Below are 23760 nucleotides of genomic sequence, written 5' to 3'. Positions count from 1 at the left end.
CAAAAGTAAATTAGGGGTTGTGAAGTGTAAAATTCATAATAACTACGAGCCCAATGCGAGAACTAAAGAGAAACGCTGGTGGAGGCTTATTAGGCGCTGGGCTTTATATGAAAGCCCATTTAATTTCCACTCAGACAAACGGCTCCGTGTTGCTTGGTTTGGTTGCCGCCAACTTGGCATCTGCTCATCGTCAAGTGTCAAATTATCAAGCCACCAATAATTAACAGCAAATGTATGACGTCACTTATGTTGCAATTACTCTACATTTTCGTTTAAATTTACATGGGGTTTTTATATTATTTTGCTAGTATAATTTTGTATTGTATATATATGATTACTGGAAACATTATTAATTCCCTCCTTGATATAAACTACAATATATAACGAGCTGATCCAGCTATCCACCTGAACCGAAGCTGTGAACAAGTAAACAACACACACACACACACGTATATGAATATATATTGATACTAATCTTACGTAGCTAATAGGAGCGCATCAATTTTAATAAATACGTAACACTTAGCCATAATGCCATAATGGGGATTATAAAATATCAATATAAGTTTCAGAACATGTTGGCATCTATCTGTATGATTAAACCCTTCATTAATAAGAGTTTAATGCATGACGTCTTCGTGAAGGCAACGGCACATCTCAATAAGAGTTTTATAAATTAATATTGCTCAACCAAAAAAAACTGTAAGTTTCATAAACTGTTAGGAAGAGATGAATTACCGTGAGAATCCAATGTTTTTACGAGTTTCGTGTATGTTACATTGGAATTTAGGAAATTACAGGTACCCATTATATTGTTTTGTATTTTTCACAATAAGAAAAAGAAGAAGAAAAGGATCAATTTTGGCGCGTATCTCGACACGAGATGGTTAGGTCAAACGAGGGGACCTTGAAATGTGGATTTGGTGTTGGACGAGCACGTGCTTCTCTCCACGGCCTTTCAGGAGTTTGCTTCTTCTACCGCACGTGCCACTCCTTTCCTACGTGCGGTTTCCTCTGTTATCTTCTCTTCTTATTTTTTTTTGTCAAAGACCCAAAGTCCACATTATTGTTCGCTTCTATGTTGACTTCTTTTTAGAAACATGGATGATTTCATAAATTCAAAAGAACTATATATCTGGAAATCATATTTATGATGATTTACAAGCTCTCCCATACGGGTCATACCATTTTTATTATACATATATGTACACCATGTTTTTGATATATATATTAATTTTTTTTTTGAACATTATGTTCTTTGATATTCCTCGGTGAAAATGTGGGATCTGACAAATAAAATGGTGATCACTTCTATTTGTACAACATTATAAGCTTGTGTGTATGTATAAAAATACAATAGAAAAATGTGTTTATATATATAAGAAACTTGTCTAGCAAAAATGTTAAGAAATAACTAAAACGTGAGTGGGAGTGCACCTTATTATATTTTCAATCATATAGTAAAAGCTTTCACTCTAACTAATTAATCTGGTAATGAGAAAACAAATTTGAGCTAACGTCTATGTCACTTGTATTATTGTATAAAAAATACTAGCATTAGGAGTTGGTTAAACGAAATTTTATACTAAAATTTCAATGAAGTGCACTGAAATTTATGCAATAAAAAAGGCTAATGGGAGCATAGTTCAAGGTACGATACATCATTTTTCTTCCCAACATTTGACTGCAATTCGAGGGTATAGAAGCTTCAATTCTTGTTTTGTTTTTTCCTTGGGATACATAACCAGATCTTCTATTATACTTATTACTTACCATGTATTTTATAGCATTCGGTATTTATTAATCGATTCCTACTTGTTTTCAAAGCTAATTAGTCAAACTTAATAAAAAAACAGCTGTAAACCTTGGTGATTTCATCCTTATAACATTCACGCCACATACAAAAGGGTAGCTGGTGCTACGTTGTATATTACACATACACACATTCTTTGTACACTTATATATGTATACTTATAAATCCGATTAGTAAAATTTGCAAATTGAATAATATAATATTTGTAGGAGTAGATACAATACTAGTTATATTTTTTATTAAAAAAATTGGAACATGAAACATACTATTAAAGAAAAATATGACTATTTGGTAACATCATATATATTCTATATTTAGAAAATGTTAAAGTTAACTAAAAAGTAAGAAGAGAAAACTGATTTATTTACATATAATAGCACAAACAATTCAATATGATGTATGATGAGTTTGTAAGATAATTTGCTCATAAGATTTACAAGAAATTGCAGTGAACAAAAAAAAGATTTATAAGAAATTGCATATTCTAGAGAATATCTATTTTTAGTTGTGCATAAAGATAGTTTTAAATCAACAAGAAAAGTTACAATAGGAATTGCGGATACAATAAAGTATTTCTCATATATTTCTGTGACCAGCTTTGGTATATTAAATTGAAAAGAAAATAATAGTGGCACTAATCCATAGAAAGCCGAGTCTCTCCCTCATCTCTTTCTATCTCAAAGAAGAAGAAAGAGAGAGACAGAAACCCTAAACATCGTGCCCTTTAAGCTAAGATATCTTCAGTTTTGTTGAAGTTCATTTTGCTTGCTTCTTTGCCTTCTCTCTTTCATTGTCTTCTACCTCTTGCCTCTAACAGAAGCAATACTTTCCGACCTCCAAGGTTCGTTTTCTATCCTCTTCCATCATATATCTTTCTTTGTTGTCATCATCATCATTTGCATATACATATATATACACACGCACTCACTCACACCACTCTTGTATATATATATATATATATATGTGTGTATTTCAAGCATCTCTCTATTTTCATTTTTTCTCTTTGATTACTCAAGAACATGACTAAGTATTTTATCAAACCTCTCTTGTTTAAGAATAGAGCATGCTCGGTTTTGAACAACTTCATGTTTCTTTGGGGATATTCAAGTTCTTTTCATGCGTATCAATGTAAGAAAGATCCAGCTTCTGCTAGTGGAAAAAGCCTTTTGTTCTTTATGAACATGTGCATGCATGATGAACTAGGGTTTTTAGATCTAAAAAAATCATGCCTTGATTATTTCTTGGATTCTTTACACAGTGATTGGTGAAAACCCATTGTTGGTCATTAACTTCTGCTTACTTTGATGTAATATGTGTTATTGATGATTATATATATTTGATTAGGGCAAAGGAGAAAAGGGAAGCATCTTTAATTTTTTTTAAAGAAGAGTACGCATAATGGAGATAGGCTCGTCGTCCACAGTGGCCGGAGGAGGACAGCTCTCGGTGCCTCCAGGTTTTCGGTTTCATCCAACCGAGGAGGAGCTTCTCTATTATTACCTCAAGAAGAAGGTTTCTTATGAACCAATTGATTTAGATGTCATTAGAGAAGTTGATCTCAACAAGCTTGAACCTTGGGATCTTAAAGGTAAAACTTACAACCCACTTATAATTAACTCTTCTAGTCCTTAATAACTACAAGTATCACCAACTAATCATCCACACACTTAATGAAGGATTATATTATTTATTGATCAGTATTATATATAATAAACTATCGCAATTAACATCATAGTTTCTTATTATTTCTATAGAGAGAATATATATCAAACACGGGGAATTATTTTGTTGTCTCTGCACAAAAATACAAGTTAGATGTCAAAGGAAAAATACATAGATTGGGTAACATTGTCTAGGGTTTTGTCTGCGTCTCCATGGAAACATGTATATCTACTTAAAAATATCTTATAAGTTTAATCAGTTCTCATCCTCATAAATTATTTCCAGTTTTTATGGATCCACAAAGCCTTATACGTGTGGGTCTATATACATACATCAGGAAAGAGACAAAGTTGTCTATTCACTCATGTCGTTTAGATCTATAACAGAAGACAAAGTGTAATGTCTTGTAGTACATGACTAGGAATATTGACGTAATATTATGATGACTTGTACCCTCGAAATAAGCCAATGGTTTTTCACATTGCAGACATATAACAAACCCGTCGTCGCAAGCCACATATATCTATATTTTTATAAAATTACTGAATCATCTTTTGGTCTTTTCTTACATTTTATAAAAAAAAAAATTTGGTATCTACGTAGAAAAATGCAGAATCGGGTCGGGTCCTCAAAATGAGTGGTACTTCTTTAGCCACAAGGACAAGAAATATCCAACTGGGACCCGAACGAACCGGGCCACTGCAGCCGGGTTCTGGAAGGCTACTGGTAGAGACAAATCCATACACCTCAACAGCTCCAAGAAGATTGGACTTCGTAAGACTCTGGTCTTCTACACTGGTCGTGCTCCTCATGGCCAAAAAACTGAATGGATCATGCACGAATATCGCCTAGACGATAACGAAAACGAGATCCAGGTACTAAACAATATATATATCAAACAAACTCTCTTATTCGATGAAAAATAATATTTAGAGATCATATTGCATTTTATAAATATAGAGATCATATCTTGCATAATGTGGACTAACTATGTATGTGTGACTTGCAGGAAGATGGGTGGGTTGTATGCAGAGTGTTCAAGAAGAAGAACCATTTTAGAGGATTTCACCAAGAACAAGATCAAGATCATCATCAGCACCAATACATAAGCACCAACAATGATCATGATCACCATCATCATCAGCATCACACTGAATCCAATTCAAACAATCATTCTTCTCAGATCCCACTATCTCTGGATCATCATCATCATAACATGGGAAGACAGATCCACATGCCGTTACATGAGTTTTCAAACACTTTAAGCCACGGGTCAATGCATCTCCCTCAGCTCTTTAGCCCTGACTCGGCCGCAGCAGCAGCAGCAGCAGCCCAACCGTTTGTGTTGTCAATCAACACAACAGACATTGAATGCTCACAGAATCTACTGAGGCTGACTTCTAACAACAACAACTACGGTGGAGACTGGTCGTTTCTGGACAAGCTTCTCACTACGACCAACATGAATCAGCAGCAGCAAGTGCAGAACCATCAAGCCAAATGTTTTGGTGACTCAAGTAACAACGACGACCAGGCTGTTACTCATGACCATCTGGGCAATAATAATAATGGTAATGAAAGGTTCCCGTTTCACTATCTGGGAAACGATGCTAATCTTCTCAAGTTCCCAAAGTAGACCAAATCAAATTTGATTTGATTTGATCAAATCTCATGTTTTCAATTTTACTCTCTTCTTTAAGCTGTTGGACTTATCACAGCAACCACGTTAATGTTTCTGAAATCTGTTACTTTTTTCTTCTATAATTCGGTCTTTCATTAATGAAAAACTACCCTTAAGGTTCAGTATTGTTTCCAACACCTTCGCACTGCAAAATACATAAGCTCTATATGTGACTGCTCTAGCTTGTCCATAACTACATATGCTGGATCGTCTTCCTTAGTTTACTTTTCATCCCAACCAAGTGAGTTTCTTGCAACGTAACTCACTTGAACCGCTAATCCAATTCCATGAGCAGTCATCATTAACAATCTGGAGTTTTGGGTTTTCTTGTACGCCTGCACTAAGTCCATATCGCGATGAGCAACTCAAGTGGACCAATTTCATGGACCTTCATAGCTTCATGGACCTCTGGTGTCTGATGCGCTCCTTGACAGACTGAAGGATGTATTGAGCCAATCTAGGCGTATCAAGTGGTTCGTCGTCGGACTGAACCGACCCGGAAGTTTCCTCCATTATGGATGTCCCATTCAGATCTAACGCTTTTAGTCGACACGCGGTCTCAGGACGCTCTGTGATATTGGTGCAACCCCGGAGTAAGAGGAATTTCAGGTGTGTCAAGTTCTTCAAAGTGGGAGGCAGGTTCTTAAGCCTTTGGCACCCGGACATGTTGAGGTAACAGAGTCTTGATTTGTCACCTATCGTTGCAGGCACTTCCTCTATTGCCGTTCCCTTCAACGCTAGTGATTCTATGTTATCTCCAACCTCTGGAAATAGTGTGATGTTGGGACAGTTGGAGAGCCAGAGAGTTTTGAGGGAATCTATGTTTCTAATGGTACGTGGAAGATTCTTCAGTTTCTTGCAACCTGATAAGTGCAGAGTTTTGAGCTCTGATAGACGCTCAATTGACGCTGGAATTTCCTCGATTGCTGTCTCGTCAAGTGATATCTTTTCAACATTTTCTGAAAGGAATGGGAAATCTTCTAGACTTGAGCATCCTTCAAGATGTAGAGTTCTAAGAAGCCTCAAGTTGATGTTATTTGGGAGGTTCTTGAGTTTCTTGCAGCCGCTCAGCTCCAGTACCCCGAGGTTATTTAGATGTCTAACAGAATCAGTGAGATCAACTAGGCTTTCACAGTTGTCCAAATTTAATTTCTCTAGACTTGTCGCCTTTGACAGGTTGGGAACTTCAAGTAGTCGTCTGCATCCTCTCAAATTCATTCGCCTTAAATTTCCAAGGTCCTGGGCGTATAAATAGACAACAGCTCAAGCCACAAAAAGAACTAGCAGACTACAAACTAGCTCATAATATAGAGCATAAACATAAATTAGTACCTGAGTTCCATTCCAAAGTGTTTCAACCGAACTGTTAGGGAGGTTGAGTTCAACTAGATATGTAGTGCAGAATCGAGACGGCAAAGATTTCAGACTATACGCCTGCCAGTGAAGATATCTCAGCATAGGGAGATAGACAAGGCCGCCAGGCATGCATATCTTACTACTCTCTCCACCAGTGGAATTGTTGTAAAATTTTAGCAGCTTTAGATTGTACATCCTCTCAAAGATTGCAGGGCTTATGCAGAGCTCCTTTCCTTTGGGCATGTCAAGAAGTAAACTCTCAACTTCAACTGCTTCAGATCCCTGTTAATTGAGTGTAAGAGATGAAACCATGATACTACGGCACATGCCTTAAATAATATGACCAAAGAACCAACCACTTCACTCCAAACATAGATTCTAATGATAGTGAGATACTACAACGTGCATGACTTGATGAAGCTTAAAAGTTAAAAGAAGTTAATGGCTTACCATATTTTCACAAAACACGTTGTTGATGTCCATAAAGTTCCACAGAATCTTACGTTTCCATGGGTTTTCTTCTTTTCCTTCACAAATGATACTCCTAGCCATATCTTGGAGTAAATCATGAACCCATAGCCTCTTTGTGGTTGAAATGCTAATTAGACATTTCTCTTTAAGAGTTTTGATACACAGCGTGGAGCGGAATGGCATGTGCCCAGAAACAGTGAAAAGGTCTAACACCCTGCTGACGCCATGCATATGCTTTCCATTGAAACAACAGGCAACGTAAAGAAATATTAACTTTTCTTGATTGTTTAATGCCTCAAAACTTTCCCTCAACGCCTTCGAGACAGAACTATTGACATTAGTTCTCAGTAGGTCCAGATAATATTCCCAATCTGCAATGTCCCGGCGATACAGAGCTGCACCAGCAACTCGAATAGCTAAAGGAAGGCCATCGAGTTGCTTGACGATATCAATAGAGAGCTCTGCAGAATCTTTAGGTGGTCGAGGTTGCTTGAAGGCATGCTTACTGAAGAGCATAAGTGCCTGGGTAGTCTTCAGAGGCTTGACTTCATATATGTATTCCACATCATGCTGCTCCAGCACACGCTTGTCCCGCGTAGTTATAACGATCCTGCTCCCCGGTCCAAACCACTCAAGGCTCCCGACCAATTCTTGAAGCTGTTCTACGTTGTCAACATTGTCGATGACAAGAAGTATACTTTTCCCACGGAGCCGTTGCCTCATGACACCAGAATCACCGTCCCATGAGTTCAGATCTTTTCTGCGGAGGATCTCCCTCAAGACTTTCTGCCGCATATGCGATGAACCATACTGTTCAAATTCCGCTTTCGCATTCTCTAGGAAGCAAACGCCGTCGAACTTACTTGAGAGGCGTTTGCAAACAAACTTTGCAATGGTGGATTTACCTATGCCGCCCATGCCCCAGATTCCAACCATTCGAACATCTCCCGAGTCCATGGATAAGAGAGATTCTACGCTTCTCATGTGGGGCATTATTCCAACCAGTCCCTCTGCGTCGCTGGATGGCTGTGAGAACAATCTGTTAGAAAGATCTCGAACGACTTCTTGTACAAGCACTGCTTCCTCGCTCCTGCCACATATTTTACCGCAAGTATTTTACCAACGACTTGTTGTACAAGTTTCAAACGCAATTCCGCAAGTATTTTACCGATCAAGAAAAGTTGCTGAACAAAAATATAAAGAGAATTTTCATTAGGTGGAAAAGTGAGTTTTAGTAGATTGTTATTGAAAATTTTACAAAATTAACACTTTCATATTATTAAATTATGCTAATAACATTTTAAAATTTTAAATAAATAGCCATACTTTTTGCAGTGATCAAGAGTTATGTTGTAAATAAAGTTATACTATAAATTGTTTTGTAAAATGTCAATCTATTATTAAAACGTATTGAAAATGCCAATCTATTATTAAAACGAATTGAAAGATAAGCTAAATATTTATAATAAGAACTAAAGTATTTTTTAATAAATTTTAGTTATTTTCACATTTTATTTTTCCTTATAACAAAATGAATACCGTATAAATATTTTATTCAAAAAAATTTCTGCGGCTTAACTATTTTTTCCGCAGCTTAATTAATGTTTTATGTGTGAATTTTAAATTTTTCAGCAGCTTAACTAATTTTTTTCTGCGTCTTAACTATTTTTTCCGGGATGGTTACCGAGCAGAGCCTAAATGCCCTGAGAAAATTGATATTGCTGAAGAAGAATGAACCTGGTCTTGGAATCCCATCCCGAGATATTTCCAACTTCAGCCAACGCCCTTCTCCACCTATCCACCGTCTCCAGATCATACCTCACCTCATGTTTCGCAAGAGCTTTCTCGAAGCAGCCGTTTCTCCTCTTCAACTCTGACGGATCGATGTCAAGAAAAACAGGGATCAGATCAAGCCGTTTCTTGGAAGCGAGGTCGACGATAAGCGAAAGCTCTTCCAAACACCAGCGAGAGGTAGCGTAGCCCTCGGAGAGCACAACGACGGCGAATCGTGACTCATCGATCGCTTTCACGAGTTCTTCCCAGATGAAACCGCCTCTCGGAAGCTCTCTGTCGTCGTGGAAGGCTTTGATTCCTTCCTTGGTGAGAGCCTCGTAGAGATGGCTGACGAAATATCTCCGAGAGTCTATTCCTCTGAAACTGAGGAAGACGTCGTACTTCCACAGAGACCGGCCCCTCGATTCATCCTCCGCCGCCGAAGAAACTGAAGAAGGCACGTGAGTACGAAGCTGAGGTGTCTCCGGTTTCTTCAGAAAGTCGCGGAAGCGACGTAGTGGTACCAAGAGAAATGCGAGGAAGACGAATACAGTCAGGTGGAGAAAGCTAATCTCCATGGAAGTAAAGAGCCGATTCGATTCGATCCGATCCGATCAATCAATGAAGTTTTCGCGCTATTCAGGAAATCAATCAGTCGCCATTGACTTGAACTCGAATCTTCATCGTGAGGTCGACCCTCGTTCGGATGGTTCGTATCTGTTCGGGTTTAAAATTTTCAGTCTCATTTGGCTATTTCTAAATTTCGGTTCCAATCTTTGCAAGTTTGTATAATCCATTTAAATTATTTTTAAAATTTTAATATTCATTATATGCTTAAAACTTTTCAAAATCTATAAAAAAAAAATATTACATATGAATTTGTATAATATATGTCAAGATACCTAAAATTAACATATAAATTGGTTTGATTTGAATATTTGGATAATAAATCAATAGATATTTCAAGTATTTCGGTGTTTTGAATATATTTTAGCTATTTTAGACATTTTTTTTGACTATTTATGTATATTTTCATGTATTTTAGACAATTTAAAAGTATCTTATATATTTTGGATGTTTTTAATATATATTAAATCTAAAACTAAGTAATATATTTAGGTATATAAATCTATTTCGGTTACATTCGGGTAGCCGAGATATTTTGGTTCGGGTCGGATTCGGTTTCGGTTCTTTAGATACCAAAATTTTGAACCCGTTCGAATATTTAATCAATTTCGGTTCGGATTCGATACTACTTTTTCGGATCGGGTTGGGTTCGTTCTTTCCAGATTTTTTTTCAAGCCCTACGTACACTGTTACACTCACTCGGCTGACTTTATATATATGGGCCCAATGGGCTTATTTAGTTGAGAATTTATAAAACGAAAGAAAACTAAAACGAGCCCATATTATACCCATCAGAGACCAATCTCACCATCTTCTCAATACAATCTCATTTGTAAACACAGAAAATCATCTGCAAGGAACGACACCGTCTTCTATTTTCGTCAAATGTATATCATATATAATTTATATAGCCGGGAAAAAAACGAGAGAAAGTGAGGGAACAAAACTTAGGGTTTTTGTTTTATTCTAATTCTCTCCTTCCTCGCCAGTGCACTGATCAAACAGGAGCTAGAAGACGATATCGTCGCCGCGTAAACTGATCGTTTCTGCTTCGCTGATTCCTTATCACGCTTACTTCCCAGGAAGATTTTGGTTTTGGTAATGTTTGTTCCTTCTGCTTCGAGTCGTTGGCTATTTACTGAATCATTAGATTTTTCAGTTTCAAGCTATTTTGTAGCGTTGTGATCTCGCGGAATCGATGTATCGGCTGCTTTAGTGTTTTGGATTGTTAGTGATGTTGATGGCGTTTTGATCAATTTGGTTTTGGTGATTCGGATTAGGTGACATTGTTGGATTAGTTCGAAATCAAAGCATGCATGAAGAATCTTGTTTTAAATTTTTTTTTTGATTCGATTAGCTTTCGATCTTTGCCGTGTGACTAAAACTTTTATCATCATTTCCTTGATTGCAGCTTAATCATCTTGAAGGAGCACTGAATCAATCTTCTCTGTCTTGGTAGTTCAGTGGTGGTTCTATAGTATTCAGTATATCAGATTCGTTGTAGACGTGTTTCAATTAGAGCGATTCAGAGGATTGTGTTGTTGTGATGGGTACACCTAGACACCAGCAGCCTTTTCAGCACTCTATGGAACCTGGATACGGAAACAACGAGACTGTTCTACAAACGGGGAGCACGAGTGCTAATTTTAGAGCTCCCAATCAAAATGCTTCAGATGTTAAGCAGGTGCGTAACTTCTCCATACAAACAGGGGAAGAGTTTTCTCTTGAGTTTATGCGTGATCGGGTGATTCCTCAGAGGTCTTCCAACCCCAATGCAGCTGGGGACACCAATACAAGTGACTGTGCTTCAGATGTCTCCAGGATGAGCACTATGGAAAATGGCTTGAGGGGTTATGACAGAACCAACCCTTCGCTTCACGAGTTTGGAAATAGACTTGGTCATGTCCAGTCAGCACGGCAAGCTTCAGTTAGTAAAGATAGCAGTCTAGGAAATTTACTAGGATACTCATCTTCTTCAGCCTCAGGTAGTGTAATAGCGAAAGTTAAGATCTTTTGCAGTTTTGGTGGGAAAATACTTCCACGCCCAGGTGATTCAAAGCTCAGATATGTTGGAGGCGAGACGCACATTATTTCCGTAAGGAAGGACATTTCTTGGCTGGCGCTTAGGCAAAAAGTCCTTGAGGTTTATTACCAAACTCATGTTGTGAAGTATCAGCTTCCTGGTGAAGATCTTGATGCGTTGGTTTCTGTAACATGTGAGGAAGATCTCCAGAATATGTTTGAAGAGTATAATGAGATGGGAAACCGTGGTGGCTCTGAAAAGCTTAGGATGTTTCTGTTCTCCATCGGCGATCTGGATGATGCTCTTTTGGGGGTTAATAAAAATGATGGTGACTCTGAGTTCCAGTATGTTGTAGCGGTAAATGGCGTGGGAATTGGATCAGGAAGGGACTCTACTACCCTTCATGGGCTGGATAACTCTTCAGCAAACAACTTAGCTGAGCTTGATGTATGGAACACCGAGGGGATTAAAAGCATTGCTGGAGATGTTGTTGGAGTTAGCGCACAGCAGTTGATGGCAAATGGCTTCCAACAATCATCTGGTCAACAGTCCGAGTCTATTCCACCAGGATCATCGCTTCATTATTCTCAATCTATTCCAGCCAGTGGTGCATATCAGTATCAGCAACCTGTTCAGCCAAGTTCGGATCGTCAGTATCCCCAATCTATTACGCCAGACTCCTCTTTTCAGTATCCACATTCCATCACACCGGGGTCTGCCAGCACTTATGGATTTTACCCGCAGTATTACGGGCACGTGGTTCAACATGGAGAACGAGAGCACTTTCCTCTATATGCTCAAAATCCTAACTACTCGAGTCTCGCGGAAACTTCCAGTTCCATACCGTTCCAAGGGCATGTCAATCAGCAAGCTGGCTGGGCTGATGGGCATCCGCACCCTGGTCCTACTCCACAGAACACGCAAGCCCTTGCTGAGGAGCAGAAGGTATTACCACCTGATATGAAAGTTCATGAGCATGTTGAGCCTGAAAACCGTAAAAATTTGGCAAACGGTCACCAGGATCCTCCTCATATAAATGATGCTGAGGTGACGAATCAGAATCAAGTTCGGGAGGTTTCTGCTGCAACAACTACTCCTAGCCAGGAGGCACATTTACTTCCCCCTAGAAGTGATGCACGGCAAAGCGCTTCTCCAAAGCCTGATACTTACCGTGATGATGTTTTTGCTGGGCTGGTTCCTCTATCTGTTAAGGAAGATCAGCTCCCAACTTCAAATGGCAATGTTCGTAACGACTCTGAGTCAAATCTAATTGATCTTAACTACCCTGAGCCTGTGCATTCTCCTCCACCTAAGGTATATCGTTCAGAGAGAATACCTCGTGAACAGTTAGAAGTGCTAAATCGTTTGTCGAAATCTGATGGCTCGCTAGATTCTCAGTTCTTAATGTCGCAGCCAGAAACGAACACTGCACAGCAAGATGCAGCAAAAGAAGCAGCTGGAAAGTCGCATGAAGATTCCCAAACTGTTAATGGTGATGCTACCCACCAGGAGCATAAAAGCATTGAGACAGTCTTTGAAAAACTGGGGGTATCAGATGATACATTGGACTCCGAGCCCCTGCGAAAAATTGCGGATCATGATGATGCAAACAAGAACAGAGTAGTCAATGGGGCAGATGTAAACGCAGCAATTGGTCATGCTACTCCTGAAGAGCAAGCTTCTACTAACGATTCTGATTCACTGCATGGAGATATTCTTATCGATATCAATGACCGGTTTCCTCGTGACTTCCTTTCTGAAATATTTTCGAATGCAATCTCAGAGGACACATCTGCTGTCCATCCATATCCTCACAATGGAGCTGCTATTAGCATGAATGTGCAGAATCAAGATCCAAAAAATTGGTCGTATTTTCAGCAGCTGGCTGAAGAACTTATCCGAAGAGATGTTGCAGGTGTTGACCAAGCTGATTCTCACTTTCCATCTGACATTAAAGATGGTGGAGAGAGCTCCAGATTGCATCACGTCACACCAATGAGTAGAGATGGTATTTCAGCAAACATTGGGGATCCGAAATTGACTTTAGGTCGAGATTATGGGGATGATTTTTCTAGAAGTAACGGGGGTTTCACTAGCACTGTACTCCCTACTCTGAAGGATGAACATATGAAGGTCACAGAGAGTGTAGAATTTGGTGATATTGTGGAGAACCTGAGGACGCCAGATTTTGTACCAAAGGTTAGTTGCAGTTATTTATTTTGTAATTCCCAAAACCACAAGCTTTACTAACGAGGATGAAACTTCTAGGATGAAAAGACAGAAACAAGGCATGCTGCGCTTCCTCCACTTGGCTCAGAGTTTGACCGCTGTGGCTTGCAGGTATGAAGAGCTCTGAAAAATACACCTAATAAAACATTTACTATCTTTGCATGGAAAATGGGCCATGTCAGTGGCTCTTATTACAGTTTCAAATTTGTTATAAGAATCAGCAATACGTGTACACCTTGACTGTGTGCTTCTATTTGGTTTCTTATTTTAATCTGTGTGTTTTGTTTCATTTCCTGTGGGTTCTACTGTCAAAACATAGTCCTGCTTATATCCCCCTGTGTATCTATGTTTTATTTTCATAATTTCAATAACACACTCGTAAATATCACTAGATCATTAAGAATGAAGATCTTGAGGAGTTGAAAGAGCTTGGTTCTGGTACTTTTGGAATGGTTTATCATGGGAAATGGAGAGGATCAGATGTCGCTATCAAGAGGATAAAGAAGAATTGCTTTGCTGGGCGGTCATCAGAGCAAGAGATATTGGTGAGTTGTTTGCAGATCATGTCTTATGCATTTTCCTTTTGGCCATGCCTACAATTCACTGCACTCGTTGATTTCTCTGCAGACTGGTGAATTCTGGGGGGAGGCTGAGATTCTTTCAAAACTTCATCACCCGAATGTGGTAGCATTTTATGGTGTTGTAAAAGACGGGCCTGGGGGGACAATGGCGACCGTGACAGAGTACATGGTGGATGGTTCTCTGAGGCATGTTCTGGTCCGGAAGGACAGGTAAAGTTATGCTTACTAGGTCCTCTGATGGGTCTCAGTTCATTTAACTTATGTACTCTTCTCTTCTATTTTACATGACCAGGCATCTTGATCGTCGTAAGAGACTCCTCATTGCCATGGATGCTGCATTTGGAATGGAATATTTACACTCCAAAAATACTGTTCACTTCGATTTGAAATGTGACAATTTACTTGTGAACTTGAAAGATCCTTCTCGCCCAATCTGCAAGGTAACACGATCTGGGTGGACCCTTCTGTAGATTTTCTTTTATCTTTTCTGTTTAAGATGATGTTAGAACAAATCAGATTAACATCCACATGCTAATCCACCTCAGGTTGGTGACTTTGGTTTGTCAAAAATCAAGAGAAATACATTGGTATCTGGTGGTGTACGTGGAACCTTACCATGGATGGCACCAGAGCTTTTAAATGGGAGCAGCAGCAAAGTTTCAGAAAAGGTAATACATTCATGATATAATACTAGTGATATCCCATTAGCTACTTTGACTTGTATCATGATCTTTTTTAGCATAAGTCGTCTATCTTCCCGTTTATGAGATATTTTGAGTTAGTTTCTTGTGCAGAGGATCTTTTGTTAATCCATGGCCTGATAAAGCAACCTGTAAGATCTGTGATAGGAGTTGATCCTTTATATTATTGGTCTTTACCTGCAGGTTGATGTTTTCTCATTTGGTATTGTTCTGTGGGAGATTCTGACGGGAGAGGAACCATATGCCAATATGCACTATGGGGCCATAATAGGTGCGTTGCTAGTAACACACGGCATGTTCATTCTTTCGCTAATGTTCAGAATTTTATCCATATGGAATTTGAGAGGATGATGACTTCATTTTGTGAAAGTGCAGGTGGGATAGTGAACAACACACTGAGACCAACCATACCAGCCTTCTGTGACGATGAATGGAGAACACTAATGGAGGAGTGTTGGGCGCCAAACCCAATGGCAAGACCATCTTTCACAGAGATTGCTGGCCGCTTGCGAGTGATGTCATCTGCAGCGATTTCGACTCAGTCCAAGCCACCAGCTCACAGGGCTTCCAAATAAGAGGAACCTTTTCTTCTTATTATGTGCAGTGAAAAGTATTGTTTTCCAATTCTTTTAATTTTTTTTCTCCAGTTTTAATACTCACAGTCTTTGGAGTTTCAGTAGAGATATTTCTTGACACTTCCCTTTATTTTCTTTGAAAATAAAAATAAAAATGTAAGTATCTCAGTTGGTCGAAAATTGTCGTCTCTGTAGAACACACCACGATCAACCTTACACAACTCCACTGGAGGGAAAAATAGTGAGAACAAATGATTCGTCTCTCCGGCAAGACTTACGCTTCCCTCCGGTGCGGAGGTTTATCTACTACACTCCTGACTCCACACTGATCCGACGTTGAGAGTTTAAATGAAGAAAGATGAAAGAGACTAATAAGCCTTACAAATTACAAGTGGATTAGGCCCATTAAATCTCCTAATCCAATATTTAAAAGTTAAACGTAACCGGCCCAGAGAGAGAGAGAGAGTCAGTGGCAAAAACGTAATATATAATAACTTACTCTTCACGGGCCCACCATTTTTTTGGGTGTTCTCCACGCTGCTTTTATATACAGTCTCGTCGTCTCCTCGAAAGATCAGCCACTTCCATCTTCGTGTAGCTTCGTTCGTCTCTCTATACATCCACTCATGTGAGTATATTCTTTAGTTTATGCCTTAGAATCCTCATCCAATCGATTTCGATTAGAGTTTGCGCCATGTTTTGTAGATCTGTTTGATTCCTCCGTCAAATCTCATTTTCGCGAGTATTGTTTGCAGTGTTTTGTTTTGTTCAGCTGCTATGGCGACGAAGAGAAGCGTAGGAACGTTGAAGGAAGCAGATCTGAAGGGAAAGAGCGTGTTCGTGAGGGTTGATCTCAACGTTCCTTTGGACGATAACTCCAACATCACCGATGACACCAGGATTCGCGCCGCTGTTCCCACCATCAAGTACTTGATGGGAAACGGATCTAGGGTTGTTCTCTGCAGCCACTTGGTATGTCCTCCAGCTTATCTGTTTCGATCTGATCTGTTTTTTCAGCTCTTTTGGTTTTTATCACAGAGCTTCATTATTTGATCGGTGGACTATATAAGGCAGATGTTTTCGCTTTCTTACATGGGGTCTTTCTCCTTGGAACATTGATTTTCAGTTATGTTATTTGTTATTAGTGGCGTGTTACTTTTGTTATGTTCACCTCATATGCTAGCTTATCTGTTTTGATCTGATCTGTTTTATTAGCTCGTTTGGTTTTATAACAGAGCTTCTGTCTACATATGCAGATGTCTTCGCTTTCTTACATGATAGTTTAAGCCCTGTGTGAATCATTTGTATAAGTTTGGTCACTCTCATTGCAATTGAGGATGCTGGCTGCGATGTTATATTATGTTTGGTCACTCTCATTTGTATAAGTTTGGTCACTTTCTTACATGATGGTTTAATTATTCTTGGAGATTGATCAGCAGTTATATTATGTCTTAGTAGTGTTTCTTATTAGCTATTGGATGTCTCTGATCGAAGTTTATATGTTTCAGGGCCGCCCCAAAGGTGTTACCCCTAAATTCAGCTTAAAGCCTCTTGTGCCGAGATTGTCTGAGCTTCTAGGTGTCGAGGTTTGTGCCTCTTGTTCCTCTATACGAATAGAAGCTGTCAGTACTATGAGCTAACATTGTTTGTGACTTGTTGCACATTGTTAATAGGTTGTGATGGCCGATGACTCTATTGGCGAGGAAGTCCAGAAACTGGTTGCAGGACTACCTGAAGGTGGTGTTCTTCTCTTGGAGAATGTTAGGTTCTACAAGGAAGAAGAGAAGAACGACCCTGAATTTGCAAAGAAGCTTGCTGCTCTTGCAGATGTCTACGTTAACGATGCTTTCGGCACTGCTCACAGAGCCCATGCTTCCACTGAAGGAGTTGCCAAGTACCTGAAGCCTTCCGTCGCTGGTTTCCTCATGCAGAAGGAACTTGATTACCTTGTCGGAGCTGTGGCAAACCCCAAGAAGCCTTTCGCTGCCATTGTTGGAGGCTCAAAGGTTTCGACCAAGATTGGTGTCATTGAGTCACTCTTGTCCACCGTTGACATCCTCTTGCTCGGTGGAGGTATGATTTTCACTTTCTACAAGGCGCAAGGACATTCGGTTGGATCTTCTCTTGTGGGAGAGGACAAGCTTGACTTGGCCAAGTCACTCATGGAGAAGGCAAAAGCCAAAGGTGTCTCTCTTTTACTTCCAACCGATGTGGTTATTGCTGACAAGTTCGCTCCCGATGCTAACAGCAAGGTAACACTCGCATCATTGCTGTTGGCTCAATGGATCATGAACAAAATGTTTGTGTGAACTCTTTGCAGATAGTGGCAGCCACGGCAATCCCAGATGGCTGGATGGGACTTGATATTGGTCCAGACTCCATCAAGACATTCAGCGAAGCCCTGGACACAACCAAGACCATCATCTGGAATGGTCCCATGGGTGTATTTGAATTCGATAAGTTTGCAGCTGGAACTGAGGTACGACCAACTAGTACTGCAACTATATATTCGTCGTATGTTAACCCAAGTTTTATTCACCCTTTATAAATTTTCATGTATCTTCAGTGAAATAACCTGATCTCATGTCATGTTTATCACTAGGCCGTAGCAAAGCAACTTGCGGAGCTGAGCGGAAAGGGGGTGACCACAATCATAGGAGGAGGTGACTCTGTGGCTGCCGTTGAGAAGGTTGGTTTGGCAGACAAGATGAGCCACATCTCTACCGGAGGCGGTGCTAGTTTGGAGCTTCTCGAGGGTAAGCCACTTCCAGGAGTCCTCGCTCTCGACGACGCTTGAGAAATCTTCCAAGTTTCATTTCTCGTGTGTTTTTGTATGTGCAAGTCTGGGTTTACTGTGACCAGCTGAGCCAGCCACTTTTTTTGGGAGTTTTTTTTAATAGTTTGTTGCCTTTCTCTAATAAAAAAAAATACAGATGAATACTACTAATCTCTGGCGATTTCAACTAATTATCAGTTTTTCTCTGGATGATCATCTCTCTTGGGTTACAAAAAACATTCGCAACAAACAAACACACACAGTGAACGCGTCATTTTCTGCCCAGTTAAACACACTACCAAACAAAGAAGCACACTACATCTGAAGCGTATTAGTAGTCTCAGAACGGCCCATAAAGTAAGTTTTCGGCCCAGTTAAACACACCACTAAATCAGTCCCACATCGAATAAAATCAAACCTAAACGTCGAAGGATTCAGGTACAAAAGCATCTGATGCTACACTGTAATAAACCATGGAGCCATGTAGTGAGCACAAAGCGAACTATTCTTTCGCCTTTTACTAAAGAATACCGTGTGCTCTCTATGCTAAATGGCATACACCTATTTTTGGAGGAGTTACTTCATTCCAAGTTAAACTCCATCAAAGTCATTAGTTCAAAAATGTTTCAATAATAAACTAGCTTAAAACGTTGCAGTGATAGTTTTTCTACGTAATAAATGTTCTTCTACCCGATAGAAATGCGATTATACAATGAACCTTAGATGGCATGAATAAGACGATGGATGTTACTGGCGGGCTTTTGGTCTAATCATGATAAAAACCGTTTAATTGTACCGAAGTTCCGCTAATTCTTACAAACCGGTTTACCCATTAACCGGCTCTATCAGTCGAGAACTTGCTCCTTGACGATCAAAAGAAAGCCGTCTTCATCCTCAGACGGAGAGCCTCTCACTGGATTCTCAATCCCTGTCTAGTCTCCGCAACCAAGAGAATTGAACTTATTAGGCGCATTTTCACCGCACATCTGCTTCACATTTAGTCTATGGACGATGCAGCAGCTAACGAGATTGAACAATGTTTCAAGGAAGGGGAAACAGAGAGAGCTTTAAGACGAGTAGTCGAATTGGATATACCAGAAGAGAAGAGCTCAGTGACGGACTTTGTTCTCTCTTGCAATCAAGAGACAGAGTGGAGATTGTCTCTCAACTTACAAACAGAATGGAACTTGCGGGTTATGATGTTGACTCGATGCTTCGATTCAGGCTTTTGAAACATCTTAGACGTAGAAGAAAAGGTCGGTTCCTCACAGATGATACATAGGTGATGAAATGATACATCAAGGTTTTGTTGAGAAGAGAATTTGATTTTGATTACAGCTCTCTTTAGCTTAGACATTACAGTAGAGTAGACGAATCTCTCTGGAACCAGAAGCTCGAGGGGAAAAAAATGTGAAGACCGAGTGTAAGAAGGTTAGAAGGAAAAGAATGGTTAATACGTAAATGCGTTGTATGCTTTATTTTTTTTACAGAGGCGTTCTTGCAAAATTTTCACTAGTGTACACTGATTTGTTCTGTATGATGTTAAATCTCTTTGAAATGAAGACTAAACATGTCTGAATATCTGGCTTCGATCCAATACGTGTTCCAAAATGTGTCTGAATCTCCTATAAGGACAGTTTGTCTTAATGCAGTTCCCTGAATCATTACAGTTTTGGTTTGTTCATATCATAAAAGGAATTTGCATGCTTGTTCCCTCTTTGATTCTTCGTTGTGGACCAGATGCAAGTTCACAAGCTTGGACAAAGGACCATATTGATATGATATATGATGTTGATGAGAGCTTGGTAAGAGCTGCGTAAAAGGTCAACTTAACTGTTTTTGGCAGGTTGTGCATGAGTAATTTGGTGTTCTTGAAGGCTTGATGACAACAACTGTCCAGTGTATTTTACTTATAACGTGATAACAATAACCTATGTGTGTTGGCCGTTGGGTTGTCATTTCTCTAGTAACCTATATATGTTATCTATGTTTATCTGAAGTTTCTATAAGTGGACAATACTCCTCGTTCATCTACGCTGGAAAGAAGGAAGAAATGGTCCACATTTCAGTTGCACCACCATGAGTCCACAGCCACGTATGTTATTCTTTCTCTTATCAAAATTATAAATGTATTTGCTTGGTTCATATCCATATCTCTCACACCTCTTGATAATACCAAATTTCTCTCAGCGATACGTTTTCTATATTTAAAAGGGGTCTGGATTTGTTTTATATGTATAAAAATAATTTACACTATTTGATATATAAATAGAGAGATTCCCAAAAATAAGCAACAATATTTGTTTGTCACGGAACTTCCCCCAGAAAATCAGCAGAGAAAAAGATATCGAGAATATGGAGACGACGAAGGAGCATCATCTCGGCGTTAGTGGACAGGACTACATTGTCGACCTTCTTCCGAACGATGACGATGACCGCTCGTCTCCACCGTCTTCGTGGCGTCTCAGCCTCGACACGTTCCGCCTCCCTTCTTCTTCTCCCCTGTCCTCTCGCCGTACTCGCTTGTCCCGTTATCTCCGGACTCCAAGTAAGTCTCCTTCATCGTCTCTTCTTCTAAATCTACCTTTCGTGTCTATGTTTACAATCCTTGTGATTCATATCATGACACTCTTTTTAACATTTTTTCTAGTAAATTGATTAAGAATCTAAACCCTACACGAACTCTTCCGTGATTAATTGCTCTGCAAGCAAACGTACGATTATGTTAGCCCTAAAGAGAACTCTAGTGTACTCGATTTAAAGTGATCAAGCTTTTTTTTGATGATATATTCTTTCTTTCCGAACATGGAGCATATGTCCGATTCTCTATGTCTCTTTAGTTGTTTTAAACAACAGTGATAACACAGAATCTTGATTTGTTTAAGTGTGGTGAGTACACAGTATCATATTCTGCGGAGGTTTTACGCATTGTAGATTGATCGAAAGATGATAAAAAAGCCATCACGGATGTCTCTATATATATATATGCTTTGAATCATCTGTGAACAGATACATAATCTTAGACATGGGTTTTGCTTTTTTTTCTTGTCGGAAATCAGAAAAGGAACGTAAAGTTTCTGAGTACTACAAGAAGCAAGAGAAGCTGCTTGAGGGTTTCAATGAAATGGAAACAATCAACGAAACTGGTTTTGTCTCTGGAGCTCCATCTGAGGTTTCCACTCTTATCCGTTCATTACGTTTCTTCTGGAATCTCTCTCTCTCTCTCTCTCTCTGTCTCTCATCTTGTTGATTGATTTCAACAGGAAGAGCTGAAGAAGCTAGCCAAGAGCGAGAGGCTTGCAGTAAACATCTCAAACGCAGCAAACCTTGTGCTTTTTGTAGCCAAAGTTTATGCTTCTGTTGAGAGTAGATCTATGGCTGTGATTGCTTCAACTTTGGACTCTCTCTTGGATCTCTTGTCTGGATTCATTCTATGGTTCACTGCAAACGCCATGAGCAAACCAAACCATTTTCACTATCCAATCGGAAAACGAAGGATGCAACCTGTGGTATATAGTCTCTCCTCTTCAAATAAGATGTATATATTTTTCATCAAAGTAAAAATCATGCATGGTTCTTGAACTTGGCAGGGGATCATTGTGTTTGCCTCTGTCATGGCAACTCTTGGGCTACAAGTGTTGCTAGAGTCAACTAGACTACTAGTTTCCAAGGTAATAAAATACACTATGGTTTACTTCTAGTAGTGGCATTATCAGTTACATGAGGTCTAATCATTTGCTTTTTTAACAGAATGGTCCCCATATGAGCAGCACCGAGGAGAAATGGATGATTGGAATCATGGCTTCTGCTACAGTCATCAAGTTTCTCCTCATGCTTTACTGCAGAAGTTTTCAAAACGAAATTGTCAGAGCCTATGCACAAGACCACCTCTTTGATGTCGTCACCAACTCGGTCGGTTTAGCAACAGCTGTCTTGGCTGTAAAATTCTACTGGTGGATTGATCCCTCTGGTGCTATTCTCGTAAGCAAAATCATCAAACCTTAAGACATTCTTGAAACTCTCTCTTGTAGCTTATGATTGAGAAAACTATTCTTCTTTTATGTTTTCAGATTGCTTTGTATACAATCAGCACATGGGCAAGAACGGTACTAGAGAATGTTCATTCGCTTATTGGACGCTCTGCACCGCCTGATTTCTTGGCGAAACTAACGTTCTTGATATGGAACCATCACGAGAAGATCAAACACATTGATACAGTGAGAGCCTACACGTTTGGGTCACACTACTTTGTTGAAGTTGATATTGTTTTGCCAGAGGACATGAGGCTGCACGAAGCTCACAACATCGGAGAGACTCTTCAGGAGAAGCTCGAGCAACTCTCTGAGGTCGAGAGGGCTTTTGTCCATATTGACTTTGAGTTCACTCATCGTCCCGAACACAAGTACAAGGTTTGATTTATCATCTGGTCCCATTAGTTAGAACCTATATCTTGATATTCAAACTTGTATTTGTGTTGGGTATGTGGACAGGGTAGTGTTGATTTATTTGGATATTTTTGTCAATAATTAGGAAAACCGAAAAAAAAAATCAAAGTTCAATAATGATAATAAGTTAATAATTTTTATTGTACTGTATATAATATTATTATTTTATTATAAGTTTTTTGAAAATGATTATTACAATAATCTTACAGTAACTACAATTTACCAATATCATATCACAATAGTTTTTTTACTTACATCACAATTAACTTTTATACAGTATATACGTTTACCTCTATTCATTTATATAAATCGGATCATTTGGATAATAAATATTAACCTCTTTTTTTTTACCACACTTAACCTCATATCGTATAATATAAATAAACTAAATCGAGAATGGACTATAAACTATCTGTTTGTAGTAAATCATAGAATAAATCCAGACAAGAGATCCAAGAGAGAGTCCAAAGTTGAAGCAATCACAGCCATAGATCTACTCTTCACTGAAGCATAAACCTTTGCTACAAAAAGCACAAGGTTCGCTGCGTTTGAGATGTGTACTGCAAGCCTCTCGCCCTTTGCAAGCTTCTTCAGCTCTTCCTGTTAAAATCAATTAACAAAAATGCTCCAGACACAAAACCAGTTTCATTGATAGTCTCCACCATCTCATTGAAACCCTGAAGCAGCTTCTCTTGCTTCTTGTAGTACTCAGAAACTTGTATTTGTGTTGGGTATGTGGACAGGGTAGTGTTGGTTTATATGGATATTATTGTCAATAAAAAATCAAATTTAAATAATGTTAATAAGTTAATAAATTTTGTTATAGTATATAATATTATTATTATTTTATTCTAAGTTTTATTGAAAATAACTATTACAATAATCCAATAACTACAATTTACCAATATCATGTCACAATAGTTTTTACTTACACCGCACTAAACTTTTATATATACGTTTACCTCTATTAATTTATATAAATCGGATCATTTGGATAATAAATATTAACCTCTTTTCTTACCACAATTTTAATATTAACCTCATATC

At 39.0% G+C, this 23760-nt stretch overlaps 5 protein-coding genes across 7 annotated transcripts; 4 read left to right on the top strand and 1 right to left on the bottom strand.

Annotated features, from left to right (window-relative positions):
* Positions 1-3178: 3178 nt before the first annotated feature.
* Positions 3179-5172, top strand: LOC106300582 (protein SOMBRERO-like). Its single transcript, XM_013736756.1, has 3 exons — positions 3179-3401; positions 4079-4350; positions 4485-5172. The coding sequence occupies exons 1-3, from the start codon at positions 3212-3214 to the stop codon at positions 5109-5111; spliced, it is 1089 nt and encodes a 362-aa protein (XP_013592210.1). The 5' UTR covers positions 3179-3211; the 3' UTR covers positions 5112-5172.
* A 33-nt stretch (positions 5173-5205) lies between these two features.
* On the bottom strand, positions 5206-9495 carry LOC106300581 (putative disease resistance protein At4g11170). The gene is made up of 4 exons (XM_013736755.1): positions 8721-9495; positions 6963-8073; positions 6489-6794; positions 5206-6395 (listed from the first exon to the last, which is right to left on the bottom strand). The coding sequence occupies exons 1-4, from the start codon at positions 9332-9334 to the stop codon at positions 5547-5549; spliced, it is 2880 nt and encodes a 959-aa protein (XP_013592209.1). The 5' UTR covers positions 9335-9495; the 3' UTR covers positions 5206-5546.
* A 775-nt stretch (positions 9496-10270) lies between these two features.
* LOC106296238 lies at positions 10271-15630 on the top strand. The gene is made up of 9 exons (XM_013732321.1): positions 10271-10481; positions 10795-13605; positions 13675-13746; positions 14028-14180; positions 14263-14426; positions 14509-14656; positions 14762-14884; positions 15101-15188; positions 15293-15630. The coding sequence occupies exons 2-9, from the start codon at positions 10930-10932 to the stop codon at positions 15490-15492; spliced, it is 3624 nt and encodes a 1207-aa protein (XP_013587775.1). The 5' UTR covers positions 10271-10481; positions 10795-10929; the 3' UTR covers positions 15493-15630.
* A 398-nt stretch (positions 15631-16028) lies between these two features.
* On the top strand, positions 16029-18459 carry LOC106300883 (phosphoglycerate kinase, cytosolic-like). The gene is made up of 6 exons (XM_013737139.1): positions 16029-16120; positions 16248-16464; positions 17001-17078; positions 17166-17744; positions 17813-17971; positions 18095-18459. The coding sequence occupies exons 2-6, from the start codon at positions 16270-16272 to the stop codon at positions 18287-18289; spliced, it is 1206 nt and encodes a 401-aa protein (XP_013592593.1). The 5' UTR covers positions 16029-16120; positions 16248-16269; the 3' UTR covers positions 18290-18459.
* Positions 18460-20521: 2062 nt separating this feature from the next.
* LOC106296656 (metal tolerance protein 9) lies at positions 20522-23491 on the top strand. 3 transcript variants are annotated; one of them, XM_013732841.1, is made up of 7 exons: positions 20522-20816; positions 21328-21440; positions 21532-21777; positions 21859-21939; positions 22019-22249; positions 22339-22677; positions 23146-23490. In XM_013732841.1, the coding sequence occupies exons 1-7, from the start codon at positions 20624-20626 to the stop codon at positions 23185-23187; spliced, it is 1245 nt and encodes a 414-aa protein (XP_013588295.1). In that variant the 5' UTR covers positions 20522-20623; the 3' UTR covers positions 23188-23490. The 3 variants fall into 3 exon arrangements, with proteins under 3 accessions (XP_013588295.1, XP_013588298.1, XP_013588297.1); XM_013732844.1 differs by having other exon boundaries at positions 20523-20816; positions 23136-23491; XM_013732843.1 differs by lacking the exon at positions 23146-23490 and having other exon boundaries at positions 20524-20816; positions 22339-22845.
* Positions 23492-23760: the final 269 nt, after the last annotated feature.

Source organism: Brassica oleracea, chromosome C6 (assembly GCF_000695525.1).
Source record: "Brassica oleracea var. oleracea cultivar TO1000 chromosome C6, BOL, whole genome shotgun sequence".
In the NCBI taxonomy this organism is placed as follows: domain Eukaryota; kingdom Viridiplantae; phylum Streptophyta; class Magnoliopsida; order Brassicales; family Brassicaceae; genus Brassica; species Brassica oleracea.
This window is presented reverse-complemented; position numbering and strand designations above follow the sequence as displayed.